The sequence below is a fragment of the Astyanax mexicanus genome, chromosome 11, assembly GCF_023375975.1.
Source record: "Astyanax mexicanus isolate ESR-SI-001 chromosome 11, AstMex3_surface, whole genome shotgun sequence".
NCBI lineage: Eukaryota > Metazoa > Chordata > Actinopteri > Characiformes > Acestrorhamphidae > Astyanax > Astyanax mexicanus.
The window spans coordinates 49,506,234-49,523,081 of record NC_064418.1 but is presented as its reverse complement, the minus strand read 5'-3'; the positions used below and the strand labels follow the sequence as shown (position 1 = coordinate 49,523,081).

Sequence of the window (16,848 nt, the reverse complement as noted above, 5' to 3'; positions counted from 1 at the left end):
ATGTCCAGCGCTCGTTTGACTTGAATTACAGTTTTGTTTACTTAGCTTAGCTTAGCTTTACTTAATTTAGTTAACTATACCCCCCACACCACAGCAGCAAAATCTGCAAAATTAGAGGGGAAGACATCAAAATCAACATACTTCTCTATATTTCACTGGTAGATTTATTATAATTACAGCTCACTCATTAAATCCTCTTGTGTATGTGTGTGTGTGTGTGTGTGTGTGTTGTGTTATCAGCTACGGAACGTGAACCTGTCGTGTGTTCGTACCTGTATGGTGGTGGCGGAGGAACGGCCAAGGATCGCTCTCACTCAGTCCTTCTCCAAAATCTTTAAAGACCTCGGCCTCTCGCCCAGAGCCGTCAGCACCACCTTCGGCTGCAGGGTCAACGTGGCCATCTGCCTTCAGGTGAGGGGGAGCGTCTGAGGGGTGGACGGGTCCGGAAACTGGTCTTATATCTAAATTAATATATAAATCATATAGTAATACACTACCTGGCCAAAAAAAAATCGTCACTCTGTAAAAAAAACAAAACTTAAAATCATTCTCAAGAAATATTTAATTGCACCCTAAATTATAGAAAAGTGTGACCAATTAGACTTTTTTGCTCCCTGTTATCATGTTTTGGAGTAAAATTCTCTCATACTGGCCACTGGATATTCAACATGGCACCTCACGGCAAAGAACTCTCTAAGGATGTAGAAAAAAACAGAGGCTATAAGAATTGGCTAACTTTCCAAAATTTAGATACAGCATGATGGCAAAGATCATTTCAGTTCCATTCAAAACAGTCCTCCCCAGGGTTGAACAAAATTTTTAATCCATGGATTCAGCATAATATCCAGAGGTTGGCTTTTAAAAAAATACATGCATGAGTGCTGCCAGTATTGCTGCAGAGGTTTAAGAAGTGTGAGGTCAGTTTACTGCAGTTCACTGCATCAAATCTGTCTGCATGACATTGACCAAGAAGGAGGCCTCTTCTGAATCTGATGCACAAGAAAGCCTGCAAACAGTTTGGTGAGGACAAGCAATACAAGAGCATGGATTTCTGGAACCATTTCAAGACTACTGTAGCAAAAAATACATATATTAGTTTTATGTAGTATAAATACAAAATAATCTATACATAGCTATTTTGTTAACAACCAATATTTTAATCTTAGAAAATAAATCTGACAAAAACGAATGTAATGCAACACAACAGTTGACAACAAAACTAAAGTGCTGCATATTTAATGCATGCATATGCATTAAATATATAAATGTAAAGTAAGTACACTAAATTAATTACAACAATTACAAAATAGGTTTGCTTTCAAGAATATTGCTATTATTGCGATGGAGTTTTCTTATTGTGTCAAATAATTTTGCACTATCATTTCATACAAAACTATATAGCACACCCTTAATAAAAGCATATAGGGTTCAAACTGACAGATTTTACGCTAAAAATAACCTTCTGTTTTCTGTCCTCTGAGTCGTTTCTGTGTCTCACTCGCTTTTCTCTCTTCTGTTGTTCTGATTTTTTTGTTTGTTTGTTTGTTTCTCTCCTGCTGTTTGGATGTGTCTGTTGGTGCTCTGATGTGTCTTTTGGTTTTGTGTGTGTGTGTGTGTGTGTGTTACCTGTTCCTCCGTCTCGCACCGTCAGCCCAACAGACTGGGCAACCTGGCTGATCAGGTATAGTGTTAAAAGGGCGAACGAGTGCTGGCAAGAAGCTCATACACAGTCTGCTTTTATATGTTTCTTTATGTGTGTGTGTGTGCGCGCGCGTGTGTGTGCGTGTGTTACAGTGGAAGGAAAAAGTATGTGAACCTTTTGGAATTTCACGGTTTTCTGCATAAATTTGTCATAAAATGTGATCTGATCTTCATCCAAGTCAAAGATATTGATAATTACTATGTTCCTAAAATTTGAATAGCAAAAATGTAATATTATAATTCATGTCTTCATTGAGAACATCCATAACAACCATTAAAAAGTGTGTGTTTATGACCTCAAAAAGCTAATTAGAGTTAAGTGTTAGCATAGCTGGAGTTTTGCTAGTTTGGAGATGTGGACTAGAGCTAATTTGACTGATAAAAATCAGTCAAACCTTTTTGTTTTGCTCTGCACAAGAAGGATATGTGTATTTGAGCCGTGCCTCACCAAAAAGAACTTTCAGAGGATCTTCAGTAAAAAATATTGATTTACCTAAAGCTCAAAAGGTTTACAAAGTGATTTTAAGGACTTTGGGACTGTGGCTATTCTGCCAAAAAAGTTTCCACCCAGTCAAAATTACCCCAAGAGCACAGTGTAGACTCATCTATGAGGTAAATAAATAACAAAGAGTGACAGAGAAAGAGCTGAAGACATCATTAGTACAGGTTTAATATCTGTTTTCATGAGTCTACAATCTGTATAACCTTAAATAAACAGGATGTCTATGGCAGGAACACCACTAAGGAAGTTATCATAAAAACATCATCCCAACTGTAAAGCATGGTGGAGGGAGCATCTTGAGTCGGACTGCCTTTGCTGCATTAGTGCCTGTTCACAGCTACAATCATTAAGGGGAAAATGAATTCTCAAGTGTACCAAATTCTACAGGATTTTCCACAGGATGATTATTATATTAAATATATATATATATATATATATATATATTCTACAGCAGTACGTGAGCTGAAGCTCTGTAGAAGTTGGGTAATGCAACAGGACAATGACCCAAAAACAGTGGAATAAGTGCACAACAGAATGGCTTAACAAAAACAAAATCCACGTTTTGGAGTGGCCAATCAGAGCCCAGATTTTAGAGGCTAAACATCGACTTCAAGAAAGATAAAGAGAGTTAAAGCAGTTCTGCAGCAAGAATGGACTAAAATTCTTACTGGACGATGTGCAGGTCTGATCCACAGCTACAGGGAGTGCCTGGTTGAGGTTATCGAGTGTTGAATATGTGTTGAATTTGAGTTATTATTATTTAGGCACATTATAATTGCCAGTACCTTTGACTTGGATGAAGATCAGATCATATTTAAGAGCAAATTTATATAGAAAAACATGAAATTCCAAAAGGTTGACATGCTCCTTCTTGCCACTGTATATCCGTAGCTTATCTGCATGATGTAGAAAGCTGCTATATGTTGGATATCTGTGATCCAGTACAGTCCTGTTCTACGCTCCTGATATGTTATGTTTGATGTGGAACATTTCTTCTAAATCTGGTGAAAATCTCTGCAAGTTATTAAGAGCTACAGAAACTTTTAAAATTATATCCGTTTTCTATTAAACTTCATAATATAAATCTAAAATGCTGCTCCTGGGATAGTAGGGGCACTTGCTCAACCAAAACTGATTATATTTAAAGCAGCAGGTCTACAAATCATGAAATTTACATTGTTTACATCTTCAACCAAAGTGTAGTCAACAAGTTCAATTATTTATTAATTTATGAAGTTTGCTAAATTGCTAAAAGTATTTGCTTCTCTGCTTCATTCTTAACACTTGTGCAAAATTATGTTGAAACAGCAAAAGTTGGGAGCATGAAATTGTCCGAAAAATCTTACAGCACTTCATGCTTCCCTCTGCTACTGACAACTTTTATGGAGATGCGATATGAGATTTCATTTTCCAGCAGGATTTGGCACACTGCCCACACTGCGAAAAGTACTAATTGGTCTTATATAAAATAATATTCTAATTTTCTGATTAGATTCTGATTTTTTTTTCATTGGCTGTAAGCCATAATCATAAACAATAAAATAAATAAAAGCAAAAATAAAATAGATAATTCTGTGTATAATACATCTATATAATAACATTTTGAACTGAATTACTGAAATAAAATAACTATGAGAGCGAATATCTGATTGTCTACTATTGGATAGATATTATATAATTGATATTATATGATCGTGCTCTGTAATACTCCTTCTGTATGTATACACTTTTTCTGCTGCTGTTTGCAGGCCTGTACGATCACTCATAGTGCTTGCAGTGTTTGATATTGTATTATAAATGGCTTTTTTCTGCTCGCATTGGCTTCCTTCAGTTCTGCAGCCTGTGATTAGCCTTAGTCCTGCTGTGCTTTGCCCTTATAATCCAGTGCTCTTCAGGCCTGTGGATGATTTCTTTGGCTGTTCACTAAACACGACTAAAACTGACTGCAGAACAGCTGTTTTTAGCTGTTAGATTAGGTTTAATTGTCCAGAACAGACTGATCTTAAAGTGATAATGCTTGTAGGGGGAAGGATGATTGAGAAATGAACTAGAGATGAAACCGATCCAGTTTTACAGTAGTGATATTGACATAATTAACACTTAAGAGCCTAGACACATTTTTAAATATAGATAAAATAAATTAAGAATATTCATTTTTGTTTCATATTGTGGGAAAATGACTGTAAACACAAATTTCTACATAACTATTATTTTTATTTATAACATTTTGTTCCAGAAATCAGGTTAGAACTAGTTCTATAGAAGGTAAAACCTTTATTTAAAGCGTTTGATTGGTTAATGGGTTGGAATCTGAATAACTTTAGAATCAGTATCAGAATCCCTTTATTTTGCCAAGTATGTTACACACATACCAGGAATTTGGCTTGGTAAGAGCAACACATATATGACATGTAACAGTTACACAGACTATTGACAAACACTACACTATTAAAGAAGGTACAATAAACAATAAATATAATACGAATATAGTTAAATTTACTAAAGGAATAAAAAGCACTGAAGAGCAATAGAAGCTAAGACAGATACGTTGAAGCAAATAGTACACTTTTAAAAGGATCTAGTTTAGTTTTATCTCCAGAACTAACCCAGCACTCCTCCTGCTACTTCTGTAAATACGATTGGTTGGTGTGGCGCAGTGGATAACACCAGCTTCAGTGTCAAGGCCAATTTATACAGTTTGATGTGGTTAGATTTGATCAGTGCAAGTTTGTTTTTGCCACTTAAAAACGTCTTAAAAGTGTCAGACTCTGAGCTGCAGTTCATTTTATTTTATTTCAATTACAGCATTTAGCTTATGCTCTTATCCAGAGCAACGTACAAGGTTATTTCTATTGCAGAGTTTGGCCAATGTAATGTTAGGAGTCTTGCCCAAGGACTCGTAATTGGTGTAGAGCAGCATACAGTCACCCAGAGCTGGAATTAAACCCCCGTCTCCTACATGATTCGGTAGTTCACTGACAGGTAGTGGAAGGCCCTGATGCACAACTGTGCAAGAAGATAAATATAGTTATGAGACATATAGTTTGCCCCCAAATAAAATTATTTTAAATTTGGTGTTCTTGCATTGATGGGAATTGTGTGCGAAAGAACTTCCTCCTCCAGGGCATTATGTGATGGCTCTCAGAAAGCCTTTTGTGACTGTAGAAATCGATGTTTAAATCTGATCATGCTTTCATCCCACAGGGAACGGCTGGCCCTGACCCCACCACTGTATACGTGGACATGAGAGCACTGCGCCATGATAGGTACTGCAAACCCTTACAGATATTGACCCTAATAACCCTCACTCTGAGACTTTTTAAGGGCGTTGCTTACTAAAAAAATTACTTTACATACAGAACTATATAAATATATTAAAGAGGTTTAGTTGGACTGGAGTTTATCTGGAGTTCTCTTGAGTCTCTGCACAGATCATCTTCATACTAGACTACATACGTCTGCTATGTTCTTGCTGGATTCCCTAAACCAATAGGGAATCAGAATGGTATATGTTTATACTTCTCTACATCCAATCACGATCATATTCACTCTATCTGGATGGAGAGATTTATCTGGATAGGGGTTTTATTGAACGATGAGAAGCTGGAATGAAAATTAAATAGGAGTAACGAGGCTGTTTTTTAAATGTAAGGAGTAGAAAGTTCAGATTATTGTTTAAAAAAGTTAAAAGCTGAAAGTTCTTTAGACACTGATTAGTGTGAGGAGGTCTGGATACAGAGACAATAAAAATGACTAAGATATGTTTTTTTTGTTTATTTTCCAAATTCTGAAGAGTTCGGCTGGTTGACAGAGGATCCCCACACAGTCTGCCTCTGATGGAGTCAGGAAAGGTATGTATACATACTCTCTCTTATACACACAAACACAAACATATATCCATGTATATAATGTATATTGTGTTCTATTGAGCTCAGATATTAAAATATCCTAGTTCCCAATAAGAAAAAGTCTAAATTCCTACTAGGAAAGTGAAAAGAGCCATTTAGTATCACTTCGGTCTATTAATGTTTTATTACAGGAGAAATTCAATGTAAAACTGAAAATTTAAATTTAGTGAAGGCTACTCAATACAAGATATTGCTAAACTAAAACTGAAAATATCTTTCAGCCATGCTGTTAACTACTTCCTGCAGAGTATAGCGCAAACTGGCTGTAACAAAGATTGAAGGAGGAGTGGGAGGCCCTGATGCACAACTGTGCAAGAAGATAAATATCCTAGAGTGCACAGTTTGAGACAAGGATGCCTCATAGCTTGTCAACTGACATCAGGATGTTGGACTTATTGATAATAAATTGCCAAGAAATAGCTATACCTCATACCATTGCTAGATTAGGGACAGTTTTTTCCTATAACAGGATAATAACCCCTAATCTTTTGTCTGTTTTTATTAAAAACAAAGAAAATTCACATCCCAATCTTTTAAACGGTAGTGTATGTGTAATAATAATAATAATGTAATAATATTTTTTGGTGTTTTTCTTTTGTGCAGATTCTTCCTGGAGTGAAAGTCATCATTGCCAACACAGAAACCAAAGGTCCACTGGGAGACTCTCATCTAGGAGAGGTGATGTTCTCCACTACATCTGCTTCACTTTATTGATATTAGACTCTATATCGTATCGTACGCAATAATATCGCCAACATTTTTAATCTGGTGAACTATGATATTATACTCTGAAATATGGTGCCATATCACCCAGTCTTAATTATCACATTAGGGTTCTACTTTTTTACTGTTTTTAGCAAAAGAAAAATTCACACTGTTCTCATTTCTCATTATATATCTACTAGAGACAGATTATATCTGTCCAGTATCATTTATTTTACCCTAATCCTGGATATATGGAGATATTTGGAGTGCATTACTGTTAATATCATGACATTCTGGATTATTGACTTCTGTTACAAATCTGATAAAATTCTTGTATTTTTTTAACATCTCAGTTATATCTTATCAATGTGCAATAATATATATATATTTATTTTTAATTCAGTGTTTTGTCATATGAAATATCGTGATATTATTTTATGATCATATCGTTCACCCCTAGATTCCAATAGGCCTGGATGCTTATGGGCCGTTAGCATTTAAGCTAATTAACACAATTGACTCCTCTAAAATGTGGGAAATGCTCTGATTTATTGTTATTTAGATCTGGGTGAGTAGTCCCCATAATGCAACAGGATATTACACAGTTTATGGAGAGGAGGCGCTGCACGCCGACCACTTCTGCACCAAACTGAGCTTCGGCGACACGCAGACGGTGTGGGCGAGGACCGGATACCTAGGTTTCCTGCGCAGAACCGAACTGACTGATGCCAGCGGAGGTAAATACAGATCTTACACATAAAATCCTTATGTCTGCCTGTCTCTCTATCTGTGTGTCTATCTAAAAAAGGGCCTTAACTTGTGCTAAAATGTCTTAAATTTAGCTGGTACAGGTCCTACAAATGCCAAAGACATTTCATGCATAAATGTCGTCTTCTTGGGACACCCACTTTCAATTTTCAGTTTGGAGATACTGGTAACAGGGCTTGGTTTTGTGGAGCACCAGCTTGAAGTTGTTTCTATCCATATCAGCCAAATGTGGCATGATGCTGATTCTTGGAGCAGAACCTACTGACCAATCACAGGTGCTGCATCACCTGGAGAAACCAGAGGATCCTCAAAACAAGCATCAGTAACAACAGCTGAATAAGCAGTTTGGCAATGGAATAGAAGATTTAGAAACCCATATACTCAGCTCTGCTTCTCAACCCACAGATTCATGTTCCTTACAAATGTGACTCCATATAACAGAGAAATGAACAGACTTTCTAAAAATGTAATATTTATTACCAACCCACAAATTTACTTCTACTAAACACAAATTCACTTAGTTTTGTGGTAAGTTTATGTATGTGTCTGTCTGTCTATCAGATGCTTGTGAACAGTGTTGGGTACGTTACTTTGAAATAGTAATTAGTTATAGTTACTAGTTACTTCTCTAAAAAAGTAACTGACTGAGTTACTCCACTATAAAAGTAACTAGTTACCAGTAAAAGTAACTATTGCGTTATGTTTGTGTTACTCACCCCCGTTACATATAACGGTGTTATAGTGACAGTCAGAGTAATTTGTTAGATTACTCGTTACTGAAGAAAGTAACAGCGATAGTAACGCCGTTTATTTCAAAACCGTAATTCCCATCACTGTTCTGACCAGTTTGTGTGTGTGTGTGTGTGTGTGTGTGTGTGTGTGTGTGTGTGTGTGTGTGTGTGTGTGTGTGTGTGTTCCTCCAGAACGGCATGATGCTCTGTACGTGGTGGGTTCTCTGGACGAGACGCTGGAGCTCAGGGGAATGCGTTATCACCCCATAGACATCGAAACCTCCGTCATCAGAGCGCACAAGAGTATAGCAGAGTGGTGAGTAGAATCTGCACTTTTAGTTCATTTTCTCTCTCTCTCTATCTCTTTCCCTTCTTCTTTCTCTCTTTTTCTCTCCATCTCCCTCAGCTTCTTTCTTTAACTGTGAGTAAGATTAATATAACTTTAATAAAAATGAAACATGTCTTGTTTAACTACTCTAGCAGCCTCTAGTAACACTGAGTGAGAGAAACAATAGAACTTGTGGCTTGGCTAAAACTACAGCTTGTTTTGGAACTGCTGGTCGAGCTGTCACGTTTAAGGTGGAATTTAAGGTGGAAGTGAAAACTTGTTGGAGAAATGCTAACTTGTTTGCTAATACATGAGAGAGATAAACATTTACTAAGAATAAGAAACATCTAGTGTAACTACTCTAGTAACAGTAAGAGAGAAAAATAAAATGAATATACTATTAATAAAACCCATTGTAACTCAAGCAGAACTAGAAACTCCACCCTGATAGGGACTTGAACCCAAAACCCCAGTGGTTCTTCCTGAAATAGAGCTTCTGATTGGTTCTTCCTGAGTTTGAACCTCTGTTGTTCCACCCCAAATCTAAAATAGAGCTTTTGATTGGTTCTTCCTGAGTTTGACCCTCTGTTGTCCCACCCCAAATCTAAAATAGAGCTTCTGATTGGTTCCTCCTGAGTTTGACCCCCCCTGTTGTCCCATCCCCAATCTAAAATAGAGCTTCTGATTGGTTCTTCCTGAGTTTGACCCTCTGTTGTCCCACCCCAAAACTAAAATAGAGCTTCTGATTGGTTCTTCCTGAGTTTGACCCCCCCTGTTGTCCCATCCCCAATCTAAAATAGAGCTTCTGATTGGTTCTTCCTGAGTTTGACCCTCTGTTCTCCCACCCCAATCTAAAATAGAGCTTCTGATTGGTTCTTCCTGAGTTTGACCCTCTGTTGTCCCACCCCAAAACTAAAATAGAGCTTCTGATTGGTTCTTCCTGAGTTTAAACTCTGTTGTCCCAATCTAAAATAGAGCTTCTGATTGGTTCTTTCTGAGTTTGACCCTCTGTTGTCCCACCCAAAATCTAAAATAGAGCTTCTGATTGGTTCTTCCTGAGTTTGACCCTCTGTTCTCCCACTAGAGCTTCTGATTGGTTCTTCCTGAGTTTGAACCTCTGTTGTCCCACCCCAATCTAAAATAGAGCTTCTGATTGGTTCTTTTTGAGTTTGACCCTCTGTTGTCCCACCCCCAATCTAAAATAGAGCTTCTGATTGGTTCTTTCTGAGTTTGACCCTCTGTTGTCCCACCCCCAAACTAAAATAGAGCTTCTGATTGGTTCTCTTCTCCTGCAGTGCCGTGTTCACCTGGACTAATCTGCTGGTTGTCGTGGTGGAGCTGGAGGGTTCGGAGCAGGAAGCTCTGGATCTCGTCGCCTTGGTGACCAACGTGGTTCTGGAGGAGCACTTCCTGATCGTCGGGGTGGTGGTGGTGGTGGACCCCGGGGTCATCCCCATCAACTCTCGCGGGGAGAAGCAGCGAATGCACCTGCGCGACGGCTTCCTGGCCGACCAACTGGACCCCATTTATGTGGCCTATAACATGTGATTAAGAGCATCGAGCAGCGAGCGGGAGGACTAACCGCAGAACACGACCTGTTGACCAGAGAAAAGCATCTCAGAGATATATCTAATATTTCTCATTATCAGAGTATTACAAGATATTTTCAGATATATTTAACCCCTTAACATGCCAGCATTTTAGTCAATTTTCTGCCTGACATTACATAGCTACATCTTGATTATTTATCTTTAAGCATTACACATAAAGGTTTCATGTTTGACAAGCAACATTACTGAAAATCTTAATTGTATTTATAATAGAAATGCTGAAATATATTGAAGTAAATCTGCAACTGTCAAAATGTAATGAATACAAATCATAAAATTGGCACTTTCCTGAACTTTTCACATTTTAAAATCAGTATTTTCCTAAATTCAAATGATCATTTCATTGTCCTCCAAACCTTTCGTTTGTTGACTGTTTTCTAGTTTTTATGTCTGTTCTCAATCATGCAGAATTTGTTTCTGATTCTTCTTAAAACAGACATCCTCTCCAAGTGTTATTTAGGAGTCTCCAAAACTCTCAAACTTTCAAACAGAATGTGAATAACTTAATTTACTGCAGAGATAAAGGGGTTTTTTCATCTTTACCTGTAGCCCATACACAGCCCAAGGACTGTTAAGGGGTTAAGCTTATATCTTAATCATACACAGTACCAGTTAAAAGTTTGGACACATCTCTTCTCATTCAATGTTTTTTTACATTGTAAATTTAATAATGAAGTCTAAATTAAAGCTCTACAGAAAAAACATGCTGAATTATTTGTTAATAATAAAGCAGAATCTGTTTTATAATATAGATTCTTCTAAATAAATATCAGATTTATCTTTGAAGGCAGATCTGCACAATATTGGAGAGATTTGAATCTCAGTGTCTTCATGAGGGAGAGTTACCTGGAATAGTTTTCTCAGCATCTTGAAAGAAGGAGTTCCTGTTTACTACATTATATAATTCTATATGTGTCCCTTAATCATTTTCATGTCTTTAATCAACAAATCAACATCTACAATGTAGACAGTAAGTTGGTAACATGACAGTAAAAATGTCTCAACTTGTTCTCAATTAACGCTTCTTAATACATTATCAATCATTAGTAAATTTTAATACTTAAGAAATTAATTGAGACAAGTTTCATTTATAATCATTTATAATGCCTTAACTAGTGTCGAGTAATAATTAGTTAACATATATTCTGTCATAAATAGTGTTAATTAATTAACCTTATTGTAAAGTGTTATCAATAAATTACATAAAGAAAGAAATAGTATAGATAAATAAAGAAAAAAAAGCATTGAATGAGAAGAAGTGTGTCCAAACATTTGAGTGATACTGAAGCTTGTTTGAGAAAATGATTAAATAAAAGGAAAATTGACTAGAAATGTGTGAATATAGGTTTAAAAATCTATAAAAAGACGGAAAAAGACTGAATATTCCTGTTGATAATGATGAATAATAGATATATTACTTCTTATTGTTTGAGATGCTTTCATTTTGGCAAGATGCTCGTTGTTTCATCAGGTGCAACAAAGCGTGGATTTTTGGGAATATTGGGATTTTGGAAATTTGGGAATTTGCACAGAGCGAAAGAGAAAAAAAGCGACAGAGCGCGCGAGAGAGAGAATGGGATTTCCTCCTTCTGCACATCCTCTTCATCGACTAAGCGCAGTCTGTGATGGAGCTATGCAGCACGTTTGTTCGTTATTTTGTTAATTTGTTTGTTTGTTTGTTTTATCATAGGAAGACTGTTAAAATGCCTTGAACACAGAACTGCGTCTCCTCATTTCATCAGGGCAAATTAATGACCGACTGACATCATTTTCATTTCGAGTTTTATCTTGTCTTCTCATCTTCAGAACATCAGTTTAGTGTGTGATGAATCCACACTCTGGACGCCGGAGAACGAAACGTCAGGAATCAGAAATATCCAAGCGTTCACCTGTAGAGCTGTAGACCATAATACTCCACTACATCTACAGCGAAGAAGAAGATCGGCACTGGTGTATTGATCGCAACAAACCCAACACTGCAAAAATATAACACTAATAATAACACTATAACAAGTCCTAAGGAATCCTTTTAAATCTGAAATCCAGATTTCTAACATTTCTGCCATGTTTTTTTTTATTGCGTTATTTGAAACATTTTACACTTTTACAAGATGCATCAAAAAACAGGTTGAAGAGTTTTAAAAATATTAATATTTCTATTTTAATACATCAGTCATGAAGAGAAAAATAACATGCACTACATGGTATGCACTACGAATGAATGCAGCGTTCAGCTACTTCCTGCGCAGATGTCTAGTAAACCAATTTGAAATGTTATTCACTAAACCTGATAAACATTATATTTGTATTTATAATAATATTTATCTAATTTTAAGTGTTACTCCTCCTTTTTTTTGTTTATTTCTAATTTACAAGGTCAATTGCCCAACCCACTCATTAGGACTCCCCCTATCACTAGTGTGAAGTTAGACTCCGCCTCTTTTTGAACCGAATAGCGAGTAGCATGACAGCGCTAACGCTCACAGGAAAGCACAGCGACTTGCTTCTGATACATCAGCTCACAGATGCAGCCTTCTTCTGATCCACATCACCCTATGAGTGATAAGAGGAAAGAGAGAGCGCCATCTACTGTACCCACCCAGAGAAAGCAAGGCAAATTGTGCTCTCTCAGGGCTCCTGCAGCTGATGGCAAGCTGCATGACTGGGATTTGAACCGGCGATCTCCCAGTCATATTGGTGTAGCACAGCATAGTTCATTGTTAACCCAGATCAGGAATTGAACCCAGTCTCTCACACAGCATGCTAGCTTACTGGTTTTATTAGTAGTGAAGATATTGAGCCTCATCTCATGAACCTCGATTATCTAATGGAGTATAAAGCTCTACCTTCATTGAGCTGTGAGCTGTGTTTAAGATGAGTTGGGGACCTCATTAACACGTTTTTGTCGCTGAATGCAATCAAATCTTGACAGCAATGCTACATTTTGTGTTGAAAAATCTTCGAAAATGCTTCCAACAGCCGTAAAAACAAGATTTAAGATGATTTCACCAAAACAAATGACTTTTTGCATTGAATTAATGCTTTAGTTTACATTCTTTACACGCCATAACTTTACACTTTGATTTACATACATCCCAAAACCTTTATATATGAGATATATAGTGCAAGTTATGAATGCAATAAAGGGAAGTGATGGTTGGTTGGAGGTCTGGAAGGGCAATTCTGCTGCTTTTGGGCAGATTATTTAGAACTACATACATAAACTACAATATATGTTTCAGTTTACATGGTTTACACGGCAAAACTAAATTAAAAACACACAAAAACCTTTAAAGATGAGATATTATATGTAAGGTATCAAAAATGAACAGAATGCAATACCTGACCTCTGCTTTTTGCAGAAGATAAAAGTTCTAGATTTAAAGTCCTAAGCCTCCTCTACTGATAATTATTTTCAGTGGAGATCAAGTGGGAACACTTTAATACCTTAATTATAATCTTCTAATATGCTTCCAACAGCTGAAAATACAAATATTAGCACTGAAACTTATATACAACTCTGGAAAAAATAAGAGAGCACTTTAAAATGATGAGTTTCTTTGATTTTACCAAATTAAAAACCTCTGGAATATAATCAAGAGGAAGATGGATGATCACAAGCCATCAAACCACCAAACTGAACTGCTTGCATTTTTGCACCAGGAGTAAAGCAGCATAAAGTTATCCAAAAGCAGTGTGTAAGACTGGTGGAGGAGAACATGATGCCAAGATGAATGAAAAAAGTGATTGAATTTGGAAGAAATGTCTGTAGTTTATAGAATAAAACAACAATGTTCATTTTACTCAAACATAAACCTATAAATAGCAAAATCAGAGAAACTGATTCAGAAACTGAAGTGCTCTCTTCATTTTTTCCAGAAATATATAAGATATTTTATGTAAGGTATCACAGAATCATGGAATGCAATACCTGACATCACTTACAGTACAACAATCTTGTTGCTGATGGCTGTCAAATCCTCACAGCAATGCTCCATAATCTAGTAGATATAATCTAGTCTTGATTTGGACAGTAGAGATTGATTTCAGAAAAACTGCAGATATCTGATCCCAATGTTTATTGTGTAAAGATGATTTAATCAGGTACATCCTGATGCCTGTGGACAGTTCTTCGTATTTTTAATGCTGTTCTGATCATGTGTTCAGGTCGGGGGAGGTGGAGGTGCAGTGCAGTTGTGTTCAGGTTCAACAGGCCTGATCTGGCGCTTTATTAGTTCGTTCTTTTTTTACGTACCGTATTTTTTGGACTATAAGGTGCAATTAAAATCCTTTCATTTTCCCAAAACTCGGTGCTGCTTATGTATGAATTCTACCAGTCAGTTATTAAGGATCAGTAAAACCACTCCACTGAAGTACAGAGTTATATAGGTGAGTTTTCAGTGAAGTTTTTCCAACACTAAGGCTGGAGCAGCATTAGCATTAGCCGCTAACTGCAGCGCTAGCTCTTTGGTCGTTCAGAAGCAATTATACTCTATCAGACTGTAGTCTGTGTGTTTACTGTGTTAAAACAAGCTACGTGTAACGAACCGCTAGCTGATAGCAGTCTGGGTTACCGAAACACTCAGGGTTCATCAGTCAAGCGCTATCAGGCAGCATTTATGGCCAATGCTGCTGCACCCAGCCTTAGTGATGGAGAATCTTCACTGAAAACTCTTCCTTAGAAAAAATATTGGAAATCTAAGATTACTGTAAATAAATGGAAGCCCTTTGCTCACCCAAATAAACAGTTTTCAGGAGAGAAATCTGTGTAGATTATTATTCAGGGCTCGATTGACTTTAAAAGAAAATGTTTTTTTTATATATAAGAATTACAGTTTTGTTGACTTAGGCCCTTCCCCCAGCTTCCACATTAGAAAAAGGGAAACATGGCGACACCCTTGCTCACTTCAATGAAGGCATCCTTAATAGTGTCGCTTAAAATGCGCCTTATAATCTGGTGCACCTTATAGTCCGAAAAATACGGTAATTTTCTCCTCAGTTAACAGCTCATTTACTCAGTCATTTTTTTTTGTACCAGGAACAGTGAGTTTGTGCTTGTGTTCATTTCGTCTCTGTTAATGTTTAATCTAAATCTTCAGCTCATATCGCTCTTAATCGAATGTATCGGGGTGACGTTTTCTCAAAAGTCACTTCTGTTTTCTGATTTATCGAAAGGAGAGGAAAGCTTCACACCTTCCCCCAGACCCCCCATTCATTTCCTACACTCAAACTCAACTAACTCTACTATCTACCAATCATGGTCAGAGAGGGCGGAGCTACTTCAGGACTAAATAACTGGCTGCAGGTTTGAGGGGTTATGGGCTCGTGTAAAGCTTAGTTTCAGGGCTTGTTATAAAGCGTAATAACAGTCCCTTGTATTTTTCAGACTCATTCACTGTATGATGAGTGGGCCAGCACTGTAAAGAGACCACTTCTGTCGACAGCTGCATTTCTGTCTTTCTGTTGTGTGATTGGTTGATCACTCGTATGTGGGGCAGTAGCCCGCTGTAATTATGTACAGAATTTATGTAAGTTATTCCTGGGCACCAAACACTCTACGAATGGTTCTGGCGGAAGACGTCTCTGAGCTAACCCGACTTTACCCGTTTCTTTCTCGATCTGACATCAGAAACAGCTACGTGAATAAATATTCCTGTTATATATTATTGTTATTATTACGATTATGATTATTATTTTGTTATTCTAACAGACTTTTGGGGACACAGCGACTGGTTCTGCTTCCAGGATTGTAAAGCACATGCAGGTGTGAATGTTTCTGCCGTGGTTTCCTCACCGTCAGACCGGCCTCAACGATCGCCCTGTTGAAAGGTTTTGGCTGACATTGCTTTTTGTCTTCTGTTAACATGATTTCTTAATAAAAAAAAACTTGATTTTAATCAGCGTCTGATTTTGAATGTGTGAAAGTCTGATTCGTTAGAAATAGGACTGGACAATAATAAATTATGTCAATATTTATCGTGATAGAAAATATTTAAATTACAGTGATAGAATTATTCAACATATCAGTTAAAGCCTTCTCTTAATCGTGGCAATATCTGTATTTAAGCATTTTAAGCATGGTTGGTATGGTTTAATATTGAAGACGGACCAGCATAGGATCACCACATAACATTTTGTGTGTGATTGGCACATACAATGCTAATACTAATACAATGCTCATACTTAGTCATAGAATAGCCAAGTTAATGTGTTTATTTAAGTTTTAGATGTGTGATAGGTTAAGAAAATACCTTTGTTTTAGATTAATTTCATAAAATTCAGCACTTTAATGCTGTAAAACTGAGTTTTAGTGGCCCCTACAGGCGAACTGAAGTCACGCTACGTTTGGTCCCTCTGAGCCACTGTACCTCAGCAGCAGTCTGTGATTTCTGTGCTGAGCTCTGTGTTTTATGAATAAATAGTGGTTAAAAACATGTTTTAAGTTGAAAATACTGCTCTTAATTCGATTATAAGTCATATTAAAAAGCATTTCTGTGGAGAATCCGCTGTTTTAGGTCGTAGTTTTGAGTTTATGAGCTTATTTCTCACTTGTCTGTTAGAAGTTGAGTGAGACCAGGTTGTTTTCCCGCCACTT

At 37.0% G+C, this 16,848-nt stretch overlaps 1 protein-coding gene across 8 annotated transcripts in view; it reads left to right on the top strand.

Moving 5' to 3' along the window:
• Positions 1-16,150, top strand: part of dip2a (disco-interacting protein 2 homolog A) — a 159,830-nt gene extending 143,680 nt beyond the window's left edge. For 5 of the 8 annotated variants that reach the window (XM_049485077.1, XM_049485073.1, XM_049485076.1 and 2 more), the window contains 8 exons: positions 241-411; positions 1,652-1,681; positions 5,408-5,469; positions 5,997-6,054; positions 6,715-6,789; positions 7,379-7,553; positions 8,508-8,631; positions 9,939-16,150. In XM_049485077.1, the coding sequence (XP_049341034.1) occupies positions 241-411; positions 1,652-1,681; positions 5,408-5,469; positions 5,997-6,054; positions 6,715-6,789; positions 7,379-7,553; positions 8,508-8,631; positions 9,939-10,191 (948 nt within the window). In that variant the 3' untranslated portion in view covers positions 10,192-16,150. The remainder of the gene's footprint in view (positions 1-240; positions 412-1,651; positions 1,682-5,407; positions 5,470-5,996; positions 6,055-6,714; positions 6,790-7,378; positions 7,554-8,507; positions 8,632-9,938) is intronic. The other 3 variants (XM_049485075.1, XM_049485074.1, XM_049485072.1) reach the window with 1 other exon arrangement.
• The last annotated feature ends 698 nt before the right edge of the window (positions 16,151-16,848 follow it).